Raw genomic sequence first — 19,818 nt, 5'->3', positions numbered from 1 at the left:
TGAAGGTAGCAGTTAAGTCCTGTTAAGTTTGAGCTGTGTTAAGCTCTTAGACCATATTCCTTTCATCCTTGCCCTCACTGTAGTTGTGTCACACACAAACCCACAGGGATAGTTCTTGGCTCATTTCAGGTTTTATTGTCTGGATTCTGTTTGGTTTTGTTGTTGCTTTATTTCCTTGCTGGGCCTGAAGTGTCCAGTCAGGAGCAGAGTGACTCTTGCCAAGGAACATTGTGCTGCTGTCCCTTAATATTCAATCTGGTTTTTGCTGTTCCCTTGCTGGGGATTTTTTCAGCGCTCTCAAGGCCTCGTTGGTACCAGGGTGAAGGAGCCCTGGCCCAGGCTCTGGCCCTGGGGGACACGGGGACGCTGCCGGGGGGTCCCTGTCCCCCTGTGCCACCCCCAGGGCCCCGGCCCCCCGTCCCCGTGTCAGGCTCTGGGGTCGATCTCGTGGAACATCCTCTGGGGGAGGCTGCGGCGACGGGGGCGGGGGGACCCTGGGGGACAGGGGACCCCGCTGTGCACGAGCAGGGTTGGACTGCTCTGGGGGGAACTGTGAGGGGGGCCGGGGCAGAGTGACCTCCCCAGGGACCTCACACAGCCCCTAGGATGACACACAGTCCTCTTGTGATGTCACACAGCCTCCTATGATGACACACAGTCCTCTTGTGATGTCACAGGCCACATTATGATGTCACAGTCAATATTGTGATGTCACACTGCTATTTTATGATATCACAGCCTGGTCTGTGATATCACAGAGCAGCCCACTATGATGGCAGAGTCTGCTCTGTGACCTCACCACCCACTCTGTGATGTCACAGCCCACTCTGTGCTGTCACACAGCCCCTTGCTGACATCACAGCTGCTCTGTGCCGCCATGACACAGCCACGGAGGAGCTGCTGTGACACAGCCCCCTCTGGGACATGCCACAGCCCCTGCCAGTGCTGAGCCCCTGGGAGCTCTGTCTGTGCCCTGCTAGGGTCCCTGAGGGGCCCTGGCAATGCCCCAGCCCTGCTGGGCTGTGCACAGGAGCTGCTCCTGGCCAGAGCTGTCTCTCTGCAGCTCTGCTGCCCTTGCCAGGAGCTGCCTCTGGGCCAGGAGCCCGGCCCAGCTCAGCAGCACAGACACAGCACAAGTGTTTTAATGAGCCTCTGGGGCTTTGGTGCTCTTTGTGTCTGCCATGGCCAAAGTGCTGCCCAAGTTGGCTCTGGCAGGGCTGTCTTGCAGCTGCTGCCCATCCCTGTGCCCTGTGCAGCCCAGGCTGTCCTACGGTGTCCCTGCCCTGCGCCTCTGTCCCTGCAGGCTGTGGGCATCCCCCGGCTGCCCCACTTGACTGGGCCCTTCCTTTGCTGACAGCTCTGCCTCCTGCCTGCCTCTGCCTGCCCACACAAAGCCTGGGGCTGCTCCCGGCTCCTGCGGGGGGACGTGCTGCACCACAGCCCTCCCCTGGCAGGGAAATTCCTTTCTCCTGGTGTCCACTCTGGGCCTCCCCAGCTGCCATTGGTGCTATTGTTTTCTTCTCATGCTTATATCCTCTAGGAAGAAAAGCTCCAGCCTCTCCGAAACCACCCTTCCATCCCTCCCAGGCTATTCCTGTTCTGTCCTCAGTCTCCACCCCACTGACTCCAGAGCCCGCAGACTGTCCCTGCTGGTTTTGTGATGAGGCCTCCAAACCCCATCTTGGGAGATTTTTGGGTCGTCTCCAAGGTCTGTGAAAATGGAAAAATAGTGGTCAAAGGTATTTTCTTCTAAATCTTGCAGTGACAACACAAGGGTCAATGTCTCTAAACTGAATGAGGGTGGATGTACATTTGTTAGAAAGAGGAAAAATTTTAGAATTATAAGAGTGGCAAAAAACTGCAAGAGTTATTCCAGAGAAGTGGATGCCCCATCTCAGGAACTGACCAAGATCAGGAGCTTTGTGCAACCTGACCCAGTGAAACCCCCTGCCTGTCACCCCAGTGACAGAATTCCTGCAGTGTGGGTTCTCTGATGTGCTGGGTGCCCTCACAACGCTTCTGGCCAGAATGTCTGCTGAGGGCAGCCAGGCTGCTGCAGGGGCAGTGCCCTGACAGCCATCACCATGGCAGCCCTGTCCCCTGGGCCTGGCTCTGGCCTTTCCTCTGCCCCTGCCTTGGCTCTGCTGGCATGAAGAGTTTTGTCATTGATATCTTGTCCCCAAGGTACTGGGGCCAATGGCTTCTCAGTCAGGCTCCTGGGGCAGAAGTGGCTTTTCAGAGGCCAGCCAGGAATGAGCCCTGAGGCAGCAGCTCTGCAGTGGTGGCCACCAGGCCGGGCTGCCAAGGGAGGCTTCTGGCCATGGCCTGCAAGCAGCTGCTGCTGCCAAGGTGCCTTTGGTGCCTCAGGCTCTCCCTGGCACAGCTCCCAGCACGGCACTCTGCCCTTGTGCCTGAGGCCTTCCCTGTGCTGAGGCTGGCCTGGGGCTTTTCCTGCAGCGGGACCTGCCCTGCTGATGGCACAGGAAAGGCAGTTCCTGCTGGAGCAGGAGGCTCTGCCTGCAATGGGCTCCAACAACTCCAGCAAGGCCCTGTTTGCAAAGCCCCCAGTGGGAAATGAAGGAGGGGAGGGGTCACGCTGCTTTTGGGGTGAATATTGCAGAAACAAGTCTGACTCCTCCATCCCAAAGTTCAACATCCTCAGAGGGAGCTGAAGCTGTGACAGTGCTGGAAAATCCCCAGAGTAAGGAACAACCAAGTGACACCACTGAGAGCTTCTGCAGAGCTGCTGAGCTGGCCCAGCCTGGGCACACCTGACTGACAGAGCAGCACCTCAGACTAGAAAAGCCCCATCCCAAATTTTAATGGCAGCATCCCCTGACATTTCCCTTCCTGGGGGGTGTGGAGATTCCTCCCTGCAGTCGGGACACCCCTCAAGGTCACTGCTTCAGGCTGAGCCAAAGGGATTTGCCTGTGGTCATTGGTCTGTGGGAGTGACATCAATCTCTCCTTAAAAACAGCTTCTTTTCCTTAAATAAAATTGCTTTGAAATCTCTTCTGAGTGCTTTCTATAAATTAATATAATATAATATAATATAATATAATATAATATAATATAATATAATATAATATAATATAATATAATATGTTACAGCTCTTATTCCTTGGACTAAATATTTCTGATTAAGATAATTCTGTCTAATTTTTACCATAAGAGATAATAGAAATTTTTTATAAATATATATGCTTTGTCATCCTTAATCCTGTGGGACAAATGCTAAAGGTTAAATTTCACCTTGATAATTCTTTACCCATGAACTCTGTAAAAGTCTGAGGCTGGGATTGGAGCCAGCTGCTCCAAGGCTCCTCTCACAGAAGGAGATTACAAAGCCTGGAGGTCCTTGGGGGTATTTTTCTGTGAATATGAGAGTCTGGTCAGAGACACAGAAAGCAAGAGAGTTTTCCCATTAATTAGATTGGGAACCATTAGGAAGCTGGAGAGAAAGAATTGTAAATTATCAACAGGTGGTGTCTGTAATAGGTTGTTTTTTCCATAAAGTTGTTTACTGAAGGGGGTTGTCTTTATCAGCCAATCATGTGAAATGTGTTGATTAAATCACCAAAGAGATCCACCTGTAGAAAACCAAGGTCAAAACGAAGAGGATTGAATAAATGGGTGGCTTTTAGACCTTAGCCTTCTGATCTGAGTCTGTGTCATCTCTGACTCAATGGTGACATTTGGGGATCTGTGGGGGCTATTGGGAATCCTTTCTGCACCTTGTGACCCAACAGCTGCTTCTCTAATAAACGCTGCCTGAAGCTCCCACTGTGCCCATGACAGGAACCCCTGGAAGTGTCTGGGACATCCTGGCTCTTTGGCAGCCTGGGCACTCCTGGGATGTCACCGTGGAGCCCCCGTGAGTGCCTGTGACAGATCGGTGCCTTTGAAGCCCAAGGTGCCCTGGGATGTCACCATGGAATGGCTGTGACTGCCTCTGACCACAGGGCTCTTTACCATCCCAGAAAGCCCTGGGAGGTCTCCATGGAGCCCCTGTCCATGCCTGTGGCATTCCAGCTCTTGAACAGCCTGGAGACTCTTGGAAAGATCCCATGGAACTCCTCTGAGGGCCTGTGACAAATCTGATCCTTAGCAGGCAGCCATCACCAGGCCCCTGTTGCTGTAGTCAGTTTCCATGGCAACCATCACCAGCTCCCTGCTGCTATGCTCAGTCCCTTGGCAGCTCCATGGAGACCCCATGCCAGGGGTGGTTGCCATGGACACCAGGGCTGGCACCAGCTGGGATGCTCGGTTTCCACGGGCCGGGCTTCAGCAATGGGATTCCCCAATTTCCTGCTCCCGCTTAAACCGCGCTGCCCTCGCTGCCCTCCCGCCTCCCATTGCAAGCACAAAAGGCAAAGATCCCGGGCTGGGATAAGAACAATTTATTGGGAAGAGCAACGAGATAAGGAAAAAATGGAACAGAAACAATATTGATAACAGAAGGGATAAATAAAACTTTGACAGGGAAAACTAAAAACAACTGACTGTCTCTTCCCAGCCACAATTACCCCTGTCTGGAAAGGACACCCTTCTCCTCAGGGAGAGAGAGAGAGAGTCCCTTTCCTGCCCCTGGCAATGGCCTGAGGTGGGAGTGAATGTAATGAAAGGGCCATGGCCAGATCATCATGTTCTTCCATTCCCACATCATGTCACGGGCAGGAAAAGGGACAGGTGTCTTCCCAGCATGGATCATGGGAAACACGGTTCCCCAGGACTCTTCCCGGCGTGGGTCCTCCCATGGGGGATGAAGATGGAGTGGTGCATGAAGCTGTTCCTGCAGCTGGGGCATTTGCAGGCCTTTCCTTACTGGTGGCTCCGTTGGTGTCTGGTCAAGTGAGAGCTGCTGGTGAAGCCCTTCCCACACTGGGGACACTCGTAGGGCCTCTCCACAGTGTGGATGAGGTGAGATTTCTCCTTGAAGCCCTTCCCACAGTCAGGGCAGTGGAAGGGCCTCTCCTCTGAGTGAATTCGCTGGTGGCAGAGGAGATGGGAGCTGGTGTGAAGCCTCTTCTGAAACTGGGGACACTCGTAGGGCCTCTCCCCAGTGTGGATGCGTTGGTGGATGATGAGGGCAGAGCTGCAGCTGAAGCCCTTCCCACACTCCCCACACTCCCCACACTCGTAGGGCCATTCCCCAGTGTGGATCATCTGGTGGCTGATCAGGGTGCTGCTCTGCCTGAAGCTCTTCCCACACTCCAAGCACTTGTGGGGCTTTTTCCCATCATGAAGCTGCCCATGGACCACCAGCTCTGAGCTCTGGCTGAAGCTCTGTCCACCTTCCTGGCTCAGGGTGGGTCTTTCCTCCTCAGAGCACCCTGGGCTGGGTTTGGAGCTCCTCCTCCTGCAGGATCTCTGTGGTTTTTCTTCCCCATTGGATTTCTTTGCCATGGAGCTGCTCAAAACTGCTTCTTCCACGAGGTTTTGCCAAGGCGATTTGTCCTCCCTGGTCTCCATCCTCAGCTTCTTCCCTGGGGGAGGAAGGACAAGGAGAGGATGGGATTTGCCTCCGTGCCAGAGGGAAGGGGAAGGAGATCCCCCCAGTGCATCCCCAGCAGGACGGGGTTGGCAGCAGGGTTGTCCTGCAGCCGGGGGCTGTGCTGGGCTGGGAGATGGAGCAGGAGAGAGGGGGAAAGGGGCACTGACTTCCTCCTCACCTGCCTGGGTGTCCCAGGGCTCCTTCCTCTTTCTCACAGCCTCCTCCTCCATCCAATCGAGATTTGGGAATGGGAAATCTATTTTCGGGGACAAAACAAAGGGTGCATACATTTTCTATTACACAGGATTTAAGGGATACCTGGGGGAGAGTCTAAGTCAGAATTGCAATTTTCAATTGCAATAAGAAAATTAAGATCAAGGCAATGATACAGAAACACTGCCTTAAACTGACAGAGTCAGGATATAACCTGACACCCTGTTGCTCAGGGTGGTGGCAGCAGTCCCATTAAATGGTGGCTGCAGTCCTGTTGCAGGGATGAACGTGATTCTGTCCAAGCAGTGATCCTGTAGAAGCATCTGGTCTTCCTCTGGAGGTCCAGGGGTGGTTCTGGAGCTCTTGTCCTCTGGGAATCCAGTAGGCAAGCTGCTCCTGGTGTTGCAAGGCTCACCTTATATCCAGGTTGGAATGCTTGGATCCTCCCTCTGGGCAGAGCATCCCACAATGGGAGGATGGAATTTGATCAGTCCTGCAGTGACACTCAATGGCCCATTCCCAGAAGATCTCTCCCCTGGAGGGCGTTATCAGGGCTGAGGCATGGAAGAGATCAAGAACACTGCCCCACCTGATTATAGCAGTTGATGAAGATGGGGATTGAAAACATGCATTTGGTTCCATCTTACACTGCAGCCTGAAACAGTGGGGGAATCCCTGCTCAGGGGGAGAACACCACCCCCCTTACCCAAACTGGCTCAGGTGTAAAACCCCCACCCCGGGAAGGCCACACACCCACAGGGGACAATGTCACACTTGCCCTGCTCCAGGGCAAATGGCATCTCTCTAATATTTTCTTAACCAGATTGCAAAATTATTTTGGCACAGTGAGTTCAGGGCACTGTTCTTTGACCCCAGTTGCCTTTGACAACAGCATGATTCCTTCCTCTGAGGAGGTTGTGTGTCTCTCTGGAGGAACTCTTGGAAACTTGGATGCAGCTTCGTCTGAGCGACCTATGGGAGAACTGATGAGGAAAATGGCTGTTGTGGGACTGGAGTGTAAAGAAAATACTTTGTTGTCCCTACTTGAAAAGTTTGTTAAAATCACTGGAGGAAATGAAGCAAATAATACCAGCAACACTGACAAGGTTCATTCACCACATGGTGAGGAACACAAGGCTGCTAAAAGTCCCACAAGAAGCCCAGCTCAAGTAGCTAAATTCCCAAATAACTACTGAATTCCCAGGCTTGGGTTTTTTCCAAATGTGAGAATCATTATTCTCTTCATCCCTGTCACCTTTGTGACAGCTACACAGAGCTTTCCCTTCCTTTTAATAATATCTGTATTGGGCCAAATTTGAACTTTTCTTTAATTGTAACCTGCCAGCAGCTGAGCTGGAGCTGTGCAGGAACCAAGGAAACTTGGAATTGCCCCAGAATTGCTTCTATTGTCAGCCGGTGCTGCGGCGGCCGTGGGGCAGAGGGGTGGGAAAGGGGGCTCCGGGGTGGCAGTGGAGGAAATGCCGGGCCCGGGGGCTGAGCACAGGGCTGAGCACGCAGAGATGGTTTTGTTCTTGCTGAGCTCGCACTGAGCCAAGGCCTGTCCTGCCCCTCATTCGGCCACGCTGGGGAGGGGCTGAGGCTGTGGGGGAGCTTGGGAGGGGACACAGCCAGGACAGGAGATCCCAGCTGACCCCAGGGATACCCCAGACCATAGGACATCATGATCAGTGCATGAAGTGTGGGGAACAAGGAGGAAGGGGGCACATTTGCAGTGAGGGTTTTGTCTCCCCAGGTAACACTTAGGCAGGATTGGGCCCTGTTTCGCCAGTGGGCAGGGCCCGCACCAAAGACACAGACACCAACTTAACTTAAGGAACAGTGTAATTTAGATAATGCAAATTTGCAAAAAATTACAAAAATATTAGGTAGGCAAAGCAAATAATCATTAGTCAATAATTCCAAAAGAGAAGATGTTGAAATGAGTATCACACAACTGTCCATTTCTGGCTGCAGGGTCTGGATTCTATCTCTGCCTTCAATCAGGGTTGCATTCCCTAAAGAATCTGGTACCAAATCCTGCTTTCCAAGGCTGGAACAGTGTCTCAGGTTTAGCTGGGTGTGTATTCAATTACCCTCTGTTAAAGGTGGGGCAATTATCATCTGTTAATTGAGCAGTTTACTTTATCTCTTCCACATGAATCCTCCCTCCAGGGAGATATCTTCTGTTAATGGGCCATTGAGTGTCACTGATAAAAATTCCAACATCCCATTGTGAGAAGATCTGCCCAGAGGGAGGAGCCAAGCATTCCTACCGGGATATAATCTGATAATGTGAACATCAGAGACAGCCTTTTCCCACAGGATTCCCAGAAGAGCAGCTTTCAGCTCCACTGGATCCCAGAGGAAGACCAGGCCAATCGACGCCACAACTGGACCTTCAGAGGAAAACTCCACCCTTCCACAGGATCACTGCTCCAACAGAACCACACCTGTCCCTGCAGGAGCACTGCAGCCACCATTTAACAGGAGTGCTACCAACACTCTGACCCACAGGGTGTCAGGTCATATTCTTACTCTGTAAGTAGTTTTTAGTACTACTGCATTTGTATTTTTAATTTTCCTTCTGAAGAACTGTTATTCCTATTCCCAAAGACTTTGCTTGACAGCCTCTTGTTTTGAAAATTATAATTCCAAGTGAAGGGATTAACATTTTCCATTTCAAGGGAGTCTCCTGCCTTCCTTAGCAGACACCTGTCTTTTCAAACTGACACAATGCCCTGGGACACCCAGGCAGGTGAGGAGGAAGTCAGTGCCCCTTTCCCCCTCTCTCCTGCTCCATCTCCCAGCCCAGCACGGCCCCCGGCTGCAGGACAACCCTGCTGCCAACCCCGTCCTGCTGGGGATGCACTGGGGGGATCTCCTTCCCCTTCCCTGTGGCACGGAGGCAAATCCCATCCTCTCCTTGGCCTTCCTCCCCCAGGGAAGGAGCTGAGGATGGAGACCAGGGAGGGCAAATCCCTGTGGCAGAACCTCATGGAAGAGGCCAATTCCAGTGGCTCCACACTGCAGAAGTCCAACGTGGAGGAAAAGCCCCAGAGATTACACAGGAGGAGGGGCTGCAAACCCAGCCCAGTGTGTTCTGAAGAGGAAAGACCCACCCTGAGGCAGGAAGGTGGACAGAGCTTCAGCCAGAGCTCAGAGCTGGTGGTCCATGAGCAGCTTCACAATGGGGAGAAGCCCCACAAGTGCTTGGAGTGTGGGAAGAGCTTCAGCTGCAGCTCCGCCCTCATCATCCACCAACGCATCCACACTGGGGAGAGGCCCTACGAGTGTCCCCAGTGCGGGAAGAGCTTCTCCAAGAGCTCTCATTTGACAAGACACCAACGGAGCCACCAGTAAGGGAAGCCCTGCAAATGCCCCGACTGAAGGAACAGCTTCATGCACTGCTCCAGCTTTTTCCCTCATTGGAGCATCCACATTGGGAAGAGCCCTGGTGTTCCATTTTCCCTGTGATCCATGCTGGGAAGACAGCTGTCCCTTTTTCTGCCCCTTCCAATGACATGATGTGGCATTGAAAAACATGAGGGTCTGGCCATGGCCGTGTCATTACATTCACGCCCACCTCAGGTCATTGCCAGGAGCAGGAAAGGGACTCTCTCTCTCTCTCTCTCTCCCTGAGGAGAAGGGTGTCCTTTCCAGACAGGAGGAAATACATTGCCAGGAAGAACTAGTTGTTGATGTTGTAGTTTTCTCTGTAAATAGTTTTACCTATCCCTTCTGTTATCAATATTGTTTCTGCTCCTGTTTGTTTCCTTATCTCATTGCTGTTCCCAATAAATTGTTCTTATCCCAGTCCGGGATCTTTGCCTTTTGTGCTTTCCATGGGAGGCGGGAGGGCAGCGAGGGCAGCGCGGTTTTAGCGGGAGCAGGAAATTGGGGAATCCCATTCCTGAAGCCCAGCCCGTGGAAACCGAGCATCCCAGCTGGTGGCAGCCCTGGTGGCCATGGCAGCAGCCTTGGGAGCGGGTCCCTGGCTGGGGCTGTGGGAACCTCTTCCCTCTGGTGCCCAGGGACAGGAGTGGAGGGAGCGGCTGCAGCTGAGTCGGGGCAGGCTCAGGTTGGATATCAGGAAAAGGTTTTTGGCCAGAGGCTGCTGGGGCCCTGGCCAGGCTCCCCAGGGCAGGGTCCCAGCTCCAGGGCTCTCTGAGCTGCAGCAGCGTTTGGCCAGCGCTGCCAGGCCCAGGCTGGCATTGTTGGGGTGTCCTGTGCAGGGCCAGCAGTTGGACTGGAGGATCCTGATGGGTCCCTCCCAGCTCAGCCAATTCTGTGCTTCTGGGATCCCATCAGCCTGGGGATGGGGCCGCCAATGGTTGCCATGGCAACGGGCTCTGGCTGCAGTCCTGAGCTGGTGTCCATGGCAACCACCCCTGGCATGGGGTCTCCATGGAGCTGCCAAGGGACTGAGCATAGCAAGAGGGGTCTGGGGATGGTTGCCATGGAAACTGACCATAGCAACAGCGGGCTCCTGGTGATGGTTTCCTGCTAAGGATCAGATTTGTCACAAGCCCTCAGAGGGGTTCCATGGGGACTTTCCAAGAGTCTCCAGGCTGTTCCAGAGCTGGAATGTCACAGGCATGGACAGGGGCTCCATGGAGACCTCCCAGGGCTTTCTGGGGATGGTAAAGAGCCCTGTGGTCAGAGGGAGTCACAGCCATTCCATGGTGACATCCCAGGGCACCTTGGGCTTCAAAGGCACCGATCTGTCACAGGCACTCACGGGGGCTCCACGGTGACATCCCAGGAGTGCCCAGGCTGCCAAAGAGCCAGGATGGCCCAGACACTCACAGGGGTTCCTGCCATGGGCATGGTGGGAGCTTCAGGAAAAACTTTATTTCTTTATTGGAGAAACTCCTTCTGAGTCATGAGGTGGAGAAATTGCAGCCAGCAGCCACCATGGATCCTCAAACCCCTGCAGGACCCCTAGACTTCTAAAATTCCTTCTAACAGAGGAGATGTGAGTTGCTGGATCCAATCCCAGCCCCAGACTTCTCAAAGGTATAAAAGATTGGACAGGTGGAATTGAATTTTAAGCAATTTGTCCCACAGGATTAAAGATTTTATACCAGATAGATTTATATAAATACAGCTCTGATTTTTCTGATCATGATTAGATAGAATGGTTCATTTACACCACAGAGTAAATGAAGAAAAGGAGTTATTCTTGTGGTCCGTAGGGGTGGTGGATACAACCTTGTGCCAAGGGACAGAAGCCATGGGAACACCAGTACAGACAGACACACACAGACACACAACCAGACACACAGACACACACTGCCACTCTTTGGACCCCTTCTGCCAATCTAGTAGGGTCTGCTCTGACCCTTGGACCTGTCTGCACGCAGAGGGTTTTGTTTCATCAAAAGAAGATTACCTTCAGCCGGCCATACCATTGTTTTCCAATTGTTCAGTAACTAAGGCTTGGTATCTCAAAGCTTGCTTTCATTTCAATCTCATTTATAATTTTCATATTCTCAAAATCTTTTGCCAGGCAATCATATTTATAAGGCTTTCCTGATTCATCTTCTCCAGCATCTGCTCCTTTTCATTTTCACCACCCTTGTCCTGAAGTCAGGGAACCAGAAAGGTTTGTCACAGCCACCCTCATTGTGACCTTTGGCGCCCGAACAGGGGCCCTGACATTCAGTCATGTCAGCTGGGGTTAGCTGATGGATAGGCCAGCGCTCCCCGGGATTTTGGATTGTGCCGGGCCGGCAGATTCATCATTGCTTCGAGGGACCTTGGCCAGGATCCACAGGGACAGCGAGAGTTTCACCTGCATAGGATTGCAGGTGGGTTTGAGGAAACGCAAGACATTTATTGCCCATTTTGCCACTGTGTTTTACAATATGCACCCATGACCCATAACTGATTTGGGGTGTTCCGGTGGCTCTTCCCCGGAGAGAAAGAGAAAGAGAAAAATGGGCAGCCAGATGTCCAAAGTAGAAAGGAGCATATATGGGTGCTTTAATTCTCACTGATCATGACATAATATTTTCAAAGAAGAAATTAAAATCAATCATGAGGTGGATCATTAAAAATTTTCCAGACACCTCTTCTGACGAAATCCATACCACTGAATTTTGGGACTCAGTGGGAGTTAAACTGTACAACCTTTCGATCAAAAGGGACCCCATTGCACCCTGCATGCTCCCCATCATCCACACCATCCTTGAGACCCTTCACCAGCAAGCAGTGTCTCGAAAACTCAATCCGTTGGTCACTCCTAACTTGGGACCTCCCCTCAAACCTGCCTTTCTCAGACCTTCCACGATGGTCAAAGATGGCAATGGCCACGCAGTCTTGGAGCATCATGCCCTGGAGACTCAAGATGGAAGGAGCCTGAATGTGGCTCGGGAGCTCGACCATCCTCCCTCCATCTTGGCTCCTCCATTTCCTGCTACCACAGCCTTCTCTTCCGCCCTGAACGAACCTCCAGACTCCACCCCCACAACTGCGGGTCACGCCCCCACTGTCAATCATTCCACCTTCACCCTGGGCCATGCCTCCAGAGCTCCACCCTGGAAGTCCGCCATCCTAAATCAAGGCCCTTCCTCCCCAACACCTGACAAAGTGGCAGCGCCCTTTGCCTCACCCTCTAGGAAGAATATAACCCCATGATCAAAGATACTAAGCCCAACTGTCACACTATTTCTAATCCAAATGTTTCTGGTCCAAGTTATTCTTCTTCCCAGGAAGAAAGTTTGGACTCCCCAGAGCCACTTCGCCCCTCAACCCCAGAAGATCCCTAGGAAAGGATCTGGAAGGAAGCAGTTAAGGAAGGAGACTGGCAAATAGTCTTGAAACTCCTCGTTGCCCCCATATGTTATGAAAGAAGGGGGCAGAACCCCAGGTATCAGCCATTGGTTTATGGGGAAATCAAGGATCTGTGTAGGGCAGCTAAAGACCATAGGAAGGACTTACCTTGTTTTTATGGCCTAATGAGGGCCATGTTTACAGCACATCTTAACCCCCTATGATTTAAAATATATTATGACCATGTTGGTGTCACCTACAGAATACACCCTGTGGGAAGAGGGATGGAAACGTTTGCTAAATGAATTAATAGAAGACTGTGCTAATAATGAGGCAAGGGCTGAAATGACAATCAACCATCTAGCTGGAGAAGGACAACACAGCCTACCAGATGATCAAGCAGCAGGTATCCCCAGAGAAGTATTGGATGATATAAAAAAAAATGGTTTTGAAAGCTTGAATCCAGGTACCGGATGGTACCACCCCCAATTTGGACTATGTAAACAGAAGACAAGAACCTGGAGAGCCCTACATGAAATTTATTGATCACCTTAAACAGGCACTAGAGAAACAAGTCCGGAATGAAAAGACTCAAAATTAATTACTAAAATCGTTGGGGGTAGCCAATGCCAACCCGGAATGTAAGAAAGTGCTGTGTGCCCTTCCACTAGAGCTGGAACCCACACTCCTGCAGATGACTGAGGCCTGTAATTGCCTCAGAACAACAGAACACAGAGCAGCTGTACAAGCCCAGGCCTTTGGGCAAGGAGTTGTAGAAGCCCTAGGGGCCATGAAATTCCCCTTTATGGAGCCCCAGCAACATCTACAGGCCCCAAAAATATGTTTCCCGTGTGGTCAACAAGGACATTTTAGAGAAGATTGTCCCCAAGGAGGACGGGCCTGTCCGGTCCCTAATGGATAATCAACATCAAATTAGGTGGAATTTCTCAAAAGGGAACTACACCAAGCAGCCAAAAACTGCCATTGGAGTGCAAGGTGGCCTCGGGCTATGACACAAATGTTCAAGCCAATGATGCCTACAATCGCTGAATTGTACACCCATTACAGATAATGTAGCCCTAAACTCCAGCACCTCATCTCCCATTTGCCAACCACCTTACCACCAGGGGCAAAATTGAAGTTGCTGAGTCTGGAATCTGTTGTTTTAACTGATTATTTTGCCCATGAAATATCGACAGGACAGCTGGGGCCCGAAGATCAGCCCTGTGAACTATTAATTTTAGTAAGCTACCAATCAAGCACTGAAGGATTTTTTGTATTGCCATCCATACTATCAGTGTCCTCACAATGAGAAATTACAGTGCTGGCCCTGTCTCCCAAACCACCTTGTTTTATACCCCAAGGACTAACAATTGCCCAGGCAGGATGCTGATGACACTTCACTAGGGATGTGATAAATCAGGATTGACCAAAAATCACCTGCACTCTGGAACTTAACAATGAAAAGATTGTTTTGACAGGGCTTGTGGACATGGGAGCAGACGTGACAGGTATCTCACAATCCAAGTGGGCTCCTAACTGGGTGTTCACAGCTACTGCAGGAATATTGTCCGAGATTGGAGGTGACAGTGACAGTCTCCAAAGTGCAGAACTTCATAACATCAAAGGACCTGAAGACTGAATTGCCACAACAAGACCATTTGTGGTAAAGGACCTTGGTGGATAAGAACATAAAGCCCTACCTGCAGCTACTGAGCAGGGATTCATCAAAGGAGCCCTCAAGTCTACCCCAAGTCAAAACCCACAGGACGGTGATCCTAACACCTGACAGACTAGACAATTTTCAGACCAGGCAATTCTTTCAAAGATGACACATGAAAAGTTTCTACTCACATTCCTCAGCCTGTTTGCAACAATGCTCCTCCTGAGTGGATAGGTAGTCCCACAGCCAAAGCACAATGTATGGATAACTCTAGCAAAAGCCATGAAACAAGACACCCTGTGCCTGTCTGTCGCTAGCCCTGATGACCCCTTCTCCACCTGCCTGCTGGGGTTGCCTACAGATGTCTGGCCAATACCTGAGGGTGCCATTTTCAGTATGCCAAGGGACAATCCTGACGGCAAATAGAAGTGCAACCCTGTCGGTGGTTGGGACTACTGGACCCAGAAGCTCCTGCATGCACCACTCAAACTCAGGGGGTAGAAATTCTCAGCTCTGTAAAAATGGACTTTTGTGTAAGGTTTTATTACTGTCTGAGATGGGAAGAGGGTGAAAGACACAAAATTACAAGAAAAAAAGAAACTATCAGGAGAGACATCTCCCCATACCATCCCACTTACAAAAACCACAGCTGATGGTGTAATTACACCTCTTCCATAATTTCTTGGTCCAGTAGCTACCTACTCAACTTGCTGCAGGGTGTGTTTCTTATTTGCAAGGATAGAGCATGGCCTGGTGTCCCTTCAGACATCAAAGGCAGGTCTTGTAATTTGGGGAGGCTTACCTTGCTGGCACCCAACACAAAAATGACTAATGGCCAGAGAAACAGAGCAAAAAGATCTACACACTACTTTGAATCTGATTGCAAAAATAATGTCATCTATTGGAGTAAAAACAAGAGAATAGCAGCCTCCATGTTACTACCTTGGGTGGCTGCAGCTAAAGCTTTAGGGCAATCAGACCATCCTGGGTGCCTGTTGAGTAAGCAAACCAATGCTGCCTCCCTCACATTGAGTGGCTGCTCTCAGACACAGAGACCATCAGACACGCCACCTTGCAGAACAGCGATAGAGTTTTTACTCTGGCACATGGGCATGGCTGTGTAGACTCTGAGGGCATGTGCTGCATGAACCTCTCCAGCCACAGCGAGTCAATCCACAAGAGCATTCAGGTACTGAAGGAAGGGTTCAAGAAGCTTCAAGTGGAAAACAAAGACTGGGTCAATAATCTCTTCCAATCCAAGAGACTAAAGGGTTGGATGATGTCTAGCTACAACAGGACTATTAATTCTCTTAGGGGTTGTTCGTGTATTGTTAATTGTCCCATGTTTATTTGGAGGCTTTTAGAAAGTCCTACAAAATTCTTTCAGTTCCATCTTTGTTGTAAAACAGAAAGGGGGAAGATACCCAACACAGACTCGTCATGGACTCCTTGGAGGAGAGAATTGGAGGCCAGGAAGGCACAAAAACCTCACAGAGACTCAGTGTGGGAAGGAAAATTCTTTAAAGTACCTAAAAGTATCCGTAAATCCATAAAGTACCGTAAAAACCTTGAGTACCTCAAGGCATTAATGAGCCCCACTGAGTGTCAGTACAAAGCTCTCCAGGGACTCATTAAAGCAGATAATTGGGGCCATGATTGCATAAACCTCTCACAGAGTCTGTATCAAAAGGGAAACACCAAGTACCTTCAAATAACTGAAGTACCCTGAAGCATTAATGATCCCCACTGAGTGTTGTTACTGACAAAGCCTCTCCAGGGACTAATTACAGCAGATAATTGGAGGCCATGATTGCACAAACCTCTCAGAGACTGCAAGGCCAAAGCCAAAGCCAAAGTCCTTTGAAAAACCTGCAGTCCCTGCAGGGAGCACAAAGGAGCCCCCAGGGCCATTGCTGAGCAAGGCTCCCCAGGGACTCCTTGCAGCAGATCCTTGAGGCCACTGGGATGTGGGCTAGGGGGGGATGCTGAGGGCAGCACAAGGGGCTGACAGTGCCCAGCCTGGCTGGGGCTGTGCCAGGAGGCCCCAGGGCCTCAGCACAAGGTGTCTCCTCCCAGCCCTTGCTGGCACAGACCCTGCTGTGCCCCAGGGCACCAAGACTTGGCTTCTCTTTGTCCCCACCTGTCATCACTGCCTGCAGTTCTCTGCTCTGCCTGGGGCCTGGGGACACTTGCTCAGTCGTGTCCCTCACTGGGACCCATTAAAAGTCCAAGAAACTTTGGAGTTGGATTCTGCCTTGGAGTTCTGGAGAGGTTTCTTCATCTCCCTCTCAGGGACTGATGCTCAGGGCCTGAGCACAAAGCCCCAGAGGCTGATTAAAGTCCTTGTGCTGTGTCTGTGCTGCTGAGCTGGGCTGGGCTCCTGGCACAGAGGCAGCTCCTGCTCACCAAGAAGAGCTTCAAAAGCACATTTCTCTGGATGAGCAGCTCTTCTGCCAGCCCAGCAGGGCTGGGGCACTGCCTGCAGCCAGCCCGGGCACAGCCCAGAGGCACAGAGAGCTTCAATCAGTCAGGGCTGGGAAGGGGCTGAGAAGTGCCTGGGGCACATTCACTGCCAGCCCTTGGCACAGGAACCTCTGGCTGCAGGACAGTGCAGCTGCAGCTCCTGGAGCCATCTCCTCACGCTGCAACATCCCAATGCCTGCAGAGCCTGTGAGTACATTCTCTGCTTGTCTCTTGTGCAGAGCAGCCAGGGGTGCCCAGGGCTGTCCTGCAGAGCAGGGTCCTGCAGCCCAGGGCGCTGTGCTGGGGCAGGGACTCTGCTGCCTGCCAGGGACAGCTCTCAGCCAGCCCTGGCAGCTGCTGCCAGCACTGGGGGACAAGATCTGGGTGGCAGGAGACAGCTGGTGAGGCTTGGAAGTGTTCTCCTTGTGTGGGGAGGATGCTGCATTGTTCAGGGCTGCTCACAGCATGGCATTGAACTGCAGAACATTTCCAAGGAGATCATACAGGGAGCACAGAAAGGCAAGGGCTGTATAAAAGGGAAAATCCTGCTTTTTTAATATACTGCTCTTGGTTTCCTGGATGGGAATTTATCTCACAGAAGTTCATCTCTCAGTTCAGGTCGAGAAGAAATAAAAAAAATTTCTCTCAAATTTGAATAAACCAGGCAGTAACAGAAATCAGCCCTTAGGGGGAGCATCAGTGTTGCTTTTCCAGCCTCCTCAGGGTTGCTCTGACATTGCCATCAGAGCCTGCAGAGCCAGAGCTGCCCCTGGGCAGTGCCTGAGCTGGGAGGGCTCTGCAGGGCAGAGCTGAGCCCCCAGGGCTGGGCTGGGCTCTGGCAGCACTGGCAGGGCCCAGCCCTGGGCACAGGGAAGCAGCTGCTGGCAGGGACAGTTCCAGGCAGCAGAGCCCTGGGCAGGCAGTGGGGGGAAAGTGCCCCCAGGCTGTGCTGGGATATTTCAAGTCCTCTCCAAACCCAACTATTCCATGATTACTTTTCTTACAGATCCCCATGCCAAGACAGAACAAATGTCCAACAGCAGCTCCATCAGGCACTTCCTGCTGCTGGCATTGGCAGACACGCGGCAGCTGCAGCTCCTGCACTTCTGCCTCTTGCTGGGCATCTCCCTGGCTGCCCTCCTGGGCAACGGCCTCATCATCAGCGCCGTAGCCTGCGGCCACCACCTGCACACGCCCGTGTTCTTCTTCCTGCTCAACCTGGCCCTCGCTGACCTGGGCTCCATCTGCACCACTGTCCCCAAAGCCATGCACAATTCCCTCTGGGACACCAGCAACATCTCCTACACTGGATGTGCTGCTCAGCTCTTTTGTTTTGTCTTTTTTTTTTCAGTAGCCTTTTGCCTCCTGACCGTGATGTGCTACGACCGCTACGTGTCCATCTGCAAACCCCTGCACTACGGGACCCTCCTGGGCAGCAGAGCTTGTGCCCACATGGCAGCAGCTGCCTGGGCCAGTGCCTTTCTCAATGCTCTCATGCACACGGCCAATACATTTTCCCTGCCCCTGTGCCATGGCAATGCCCTGGGCCAGTTCTTCTGTGAAATCCCACAGATCCTCAAGCTTTCCTGCTCACACTCAAACCTCAGGGAACTTGGGCTTCTTGCTGTTAGTGTGTGTTTAGCATTGTGTTGTTTTGTGTTCATTGTTTTCTCCTATGTGCAGATCTTCAGGGCTGTGCTGAGGATCCCCTCTGAGCAGGGACAGCACAAAGCCTTTTCCACCTGCCTCCCTCACCTGGTTGTGCTCTCTCTGTTAGTCAGCACTGCCATATTTGCCCACATAAAACCCCCCTCCATGTCCTCCCCATCGCTGGATCTGACCCTGTCAGTTCTGTACTCGGTGGTCCCTCCAGCCCTGAACCCCCTCATCTACAGCCTGAGGAACCAGGAGCTCAAGGCTGCAGTGTGGAGACTGATGACTGGATGGTTTTGGAAACATTAAACTGCTGGAAAAATACTGCATATCACTTGTAATAAAAGTTATCTTTGATACTTCTTGTTTGTTTCATTTGGAAAGTACTTTGTATTTTAGTCTTTTAATCTTGTCCACAAATGAAGGTCATTGTTTCATTTCTCATTTTGTTTCTCTTCACTTTCCCTGTGGCCGCACACTGTGTCAATGAGGGTCTATGCTGTTGGTGTCTTTAAATGAACTAAAGGATGTCCCAGCAGAGTTTTTTGCAGAGATGCCCTTTTGTTGCCTTCTCTAGAGCTGCAGCAGCAATGTCTGTGTGCAGAGCTGGGGCAGATCAGTGCTGGCCCAGCAGCTGTGCCCAGCAGCAGCAGCAGCAGCACTTGGTGTTGCCAGTGCTGCTGCCGTGGCCCTGCCCCGCTGCCCTGGTGGCCCTGGTGTTGCTGCAGGGCCTGAGTGCTCTCGGGGCCGGGCACAGCCCTGGGGGTGGCAGTGCTGGGGCTGCAGCAGGGACAGGCCATGGGCACTGCTGGGGCAGCGCTGACGCCTCAGGCCAGGCCCTGGGGGCTCCAGGCTCCTTGCCCAGGCTCTCTCAAGAACACGGCCAGGCCAATGCTCAGCAGCACAGAAACCCCCGTGAGCAGCCCCAGGCTGGCCCTGGGCAGGCTGGGGGCAAACAGCATGGCTGGGGCTCTGCAAGGGCCCTAGGGCAGACGGGAAGGAGCAGCAGAGCAGGGGCTGATCCATGCCCAGTGCGCTGCACAGCCCAGGGCAGCGTCCCAGAGCGTCCTCATGCAGCTGCCAACAACATCCCCCCTCTGCAGCCCTGGCCTCTCCCCCAGCTCACACAGGTGCCCCATCCTTGCAGGCACAGACACGGCAGCACTGCCTCAGCAGCCCCTGTTTGCATTGCACACAGCAGGGGCAGCACCCCCATGCTGTTGCTGTGGGGACATGAAGCTGAGGGAGCACAAATGCCATCAGCCCCTGGGGCCAGCAAGGCCTGCGGGACACCAGGGAAACCACTCAGCTTTGTCCTGGCCTCCGCACTCAGCCAGAAAGTTTGTTCCCATCAGCTGGGAGTTTCCTGTGCCACTGCAGACGCTGTTGCTCAGAGCCAGGGCTGCCTGGCAGCCACCCCCAAACTGTCCTGAGCATTTCCTTGGCTTCACCTTTGCTTTCTTTACTCTTCCTGCTACAAATTTCTTCCCATTGCCCATCCCTGTTCCCTTCCCTGTAAACAGCCCATCTCTTCCCTTCTTCTGCTGGCCACACCAT

General features: G+C 52.2%; 2 protein-coding genes across 2 annotated transcripts in view; one reads left to right on the top strand and one right to left on the bottom strand.

The window, feature by feature from the left end:
* LOC143691880 (uncharacterized) overlaps window positions 1–19,818 on the bottom strand; it is a 413,566-nt gene that overhangs the window by 42,751 nt on the left and 350,997 nt on the right. The window contains exon 7 of the mRNA XM_077172665.1: window positions 5,128–5,295. Within this exon, the coding sequence (XP_077028780.1) occupies window positions 5,128–5,295 (168 nt within the window). The remainder of the gene's footprint in view (window positions 1–5,127; window positions 5,296–19,818) is intronic.
* On the top strand, window positions 17,596–18,570 carry LOC143692374 (olfactory receptor 14A16-like). Its single transcript, XM_077172608.1, has one exon. It carries the CDS (start codon window positions 17,596–17,598, stop codon window positions 18,568–18,570), a length of 975 nt encoding a protein of 324 aa, XP_077028723.1.

Source organism: Agelaius phoeniceus, assembly GCF_051311805.1.
Source record: "Agelaius phoeniceus isolate bAgePho1 chromosome W unlocalized genomic scaffold, bAgePho1.hap1 SUPER_W_unloc_1, whole genome shotgun sequence".
Lineage (NCBI taxonomy): Eukaryota > Metazoa > Chordata > Aves > Passeriformes > Icteridae > Agelaius > Agelaius phoeniceus.
The sequence above is the reverse complement of the archived record's forward strand: the minus strand, read 5'-3'. Positions and strand labels throughout refer to the sequence as shown.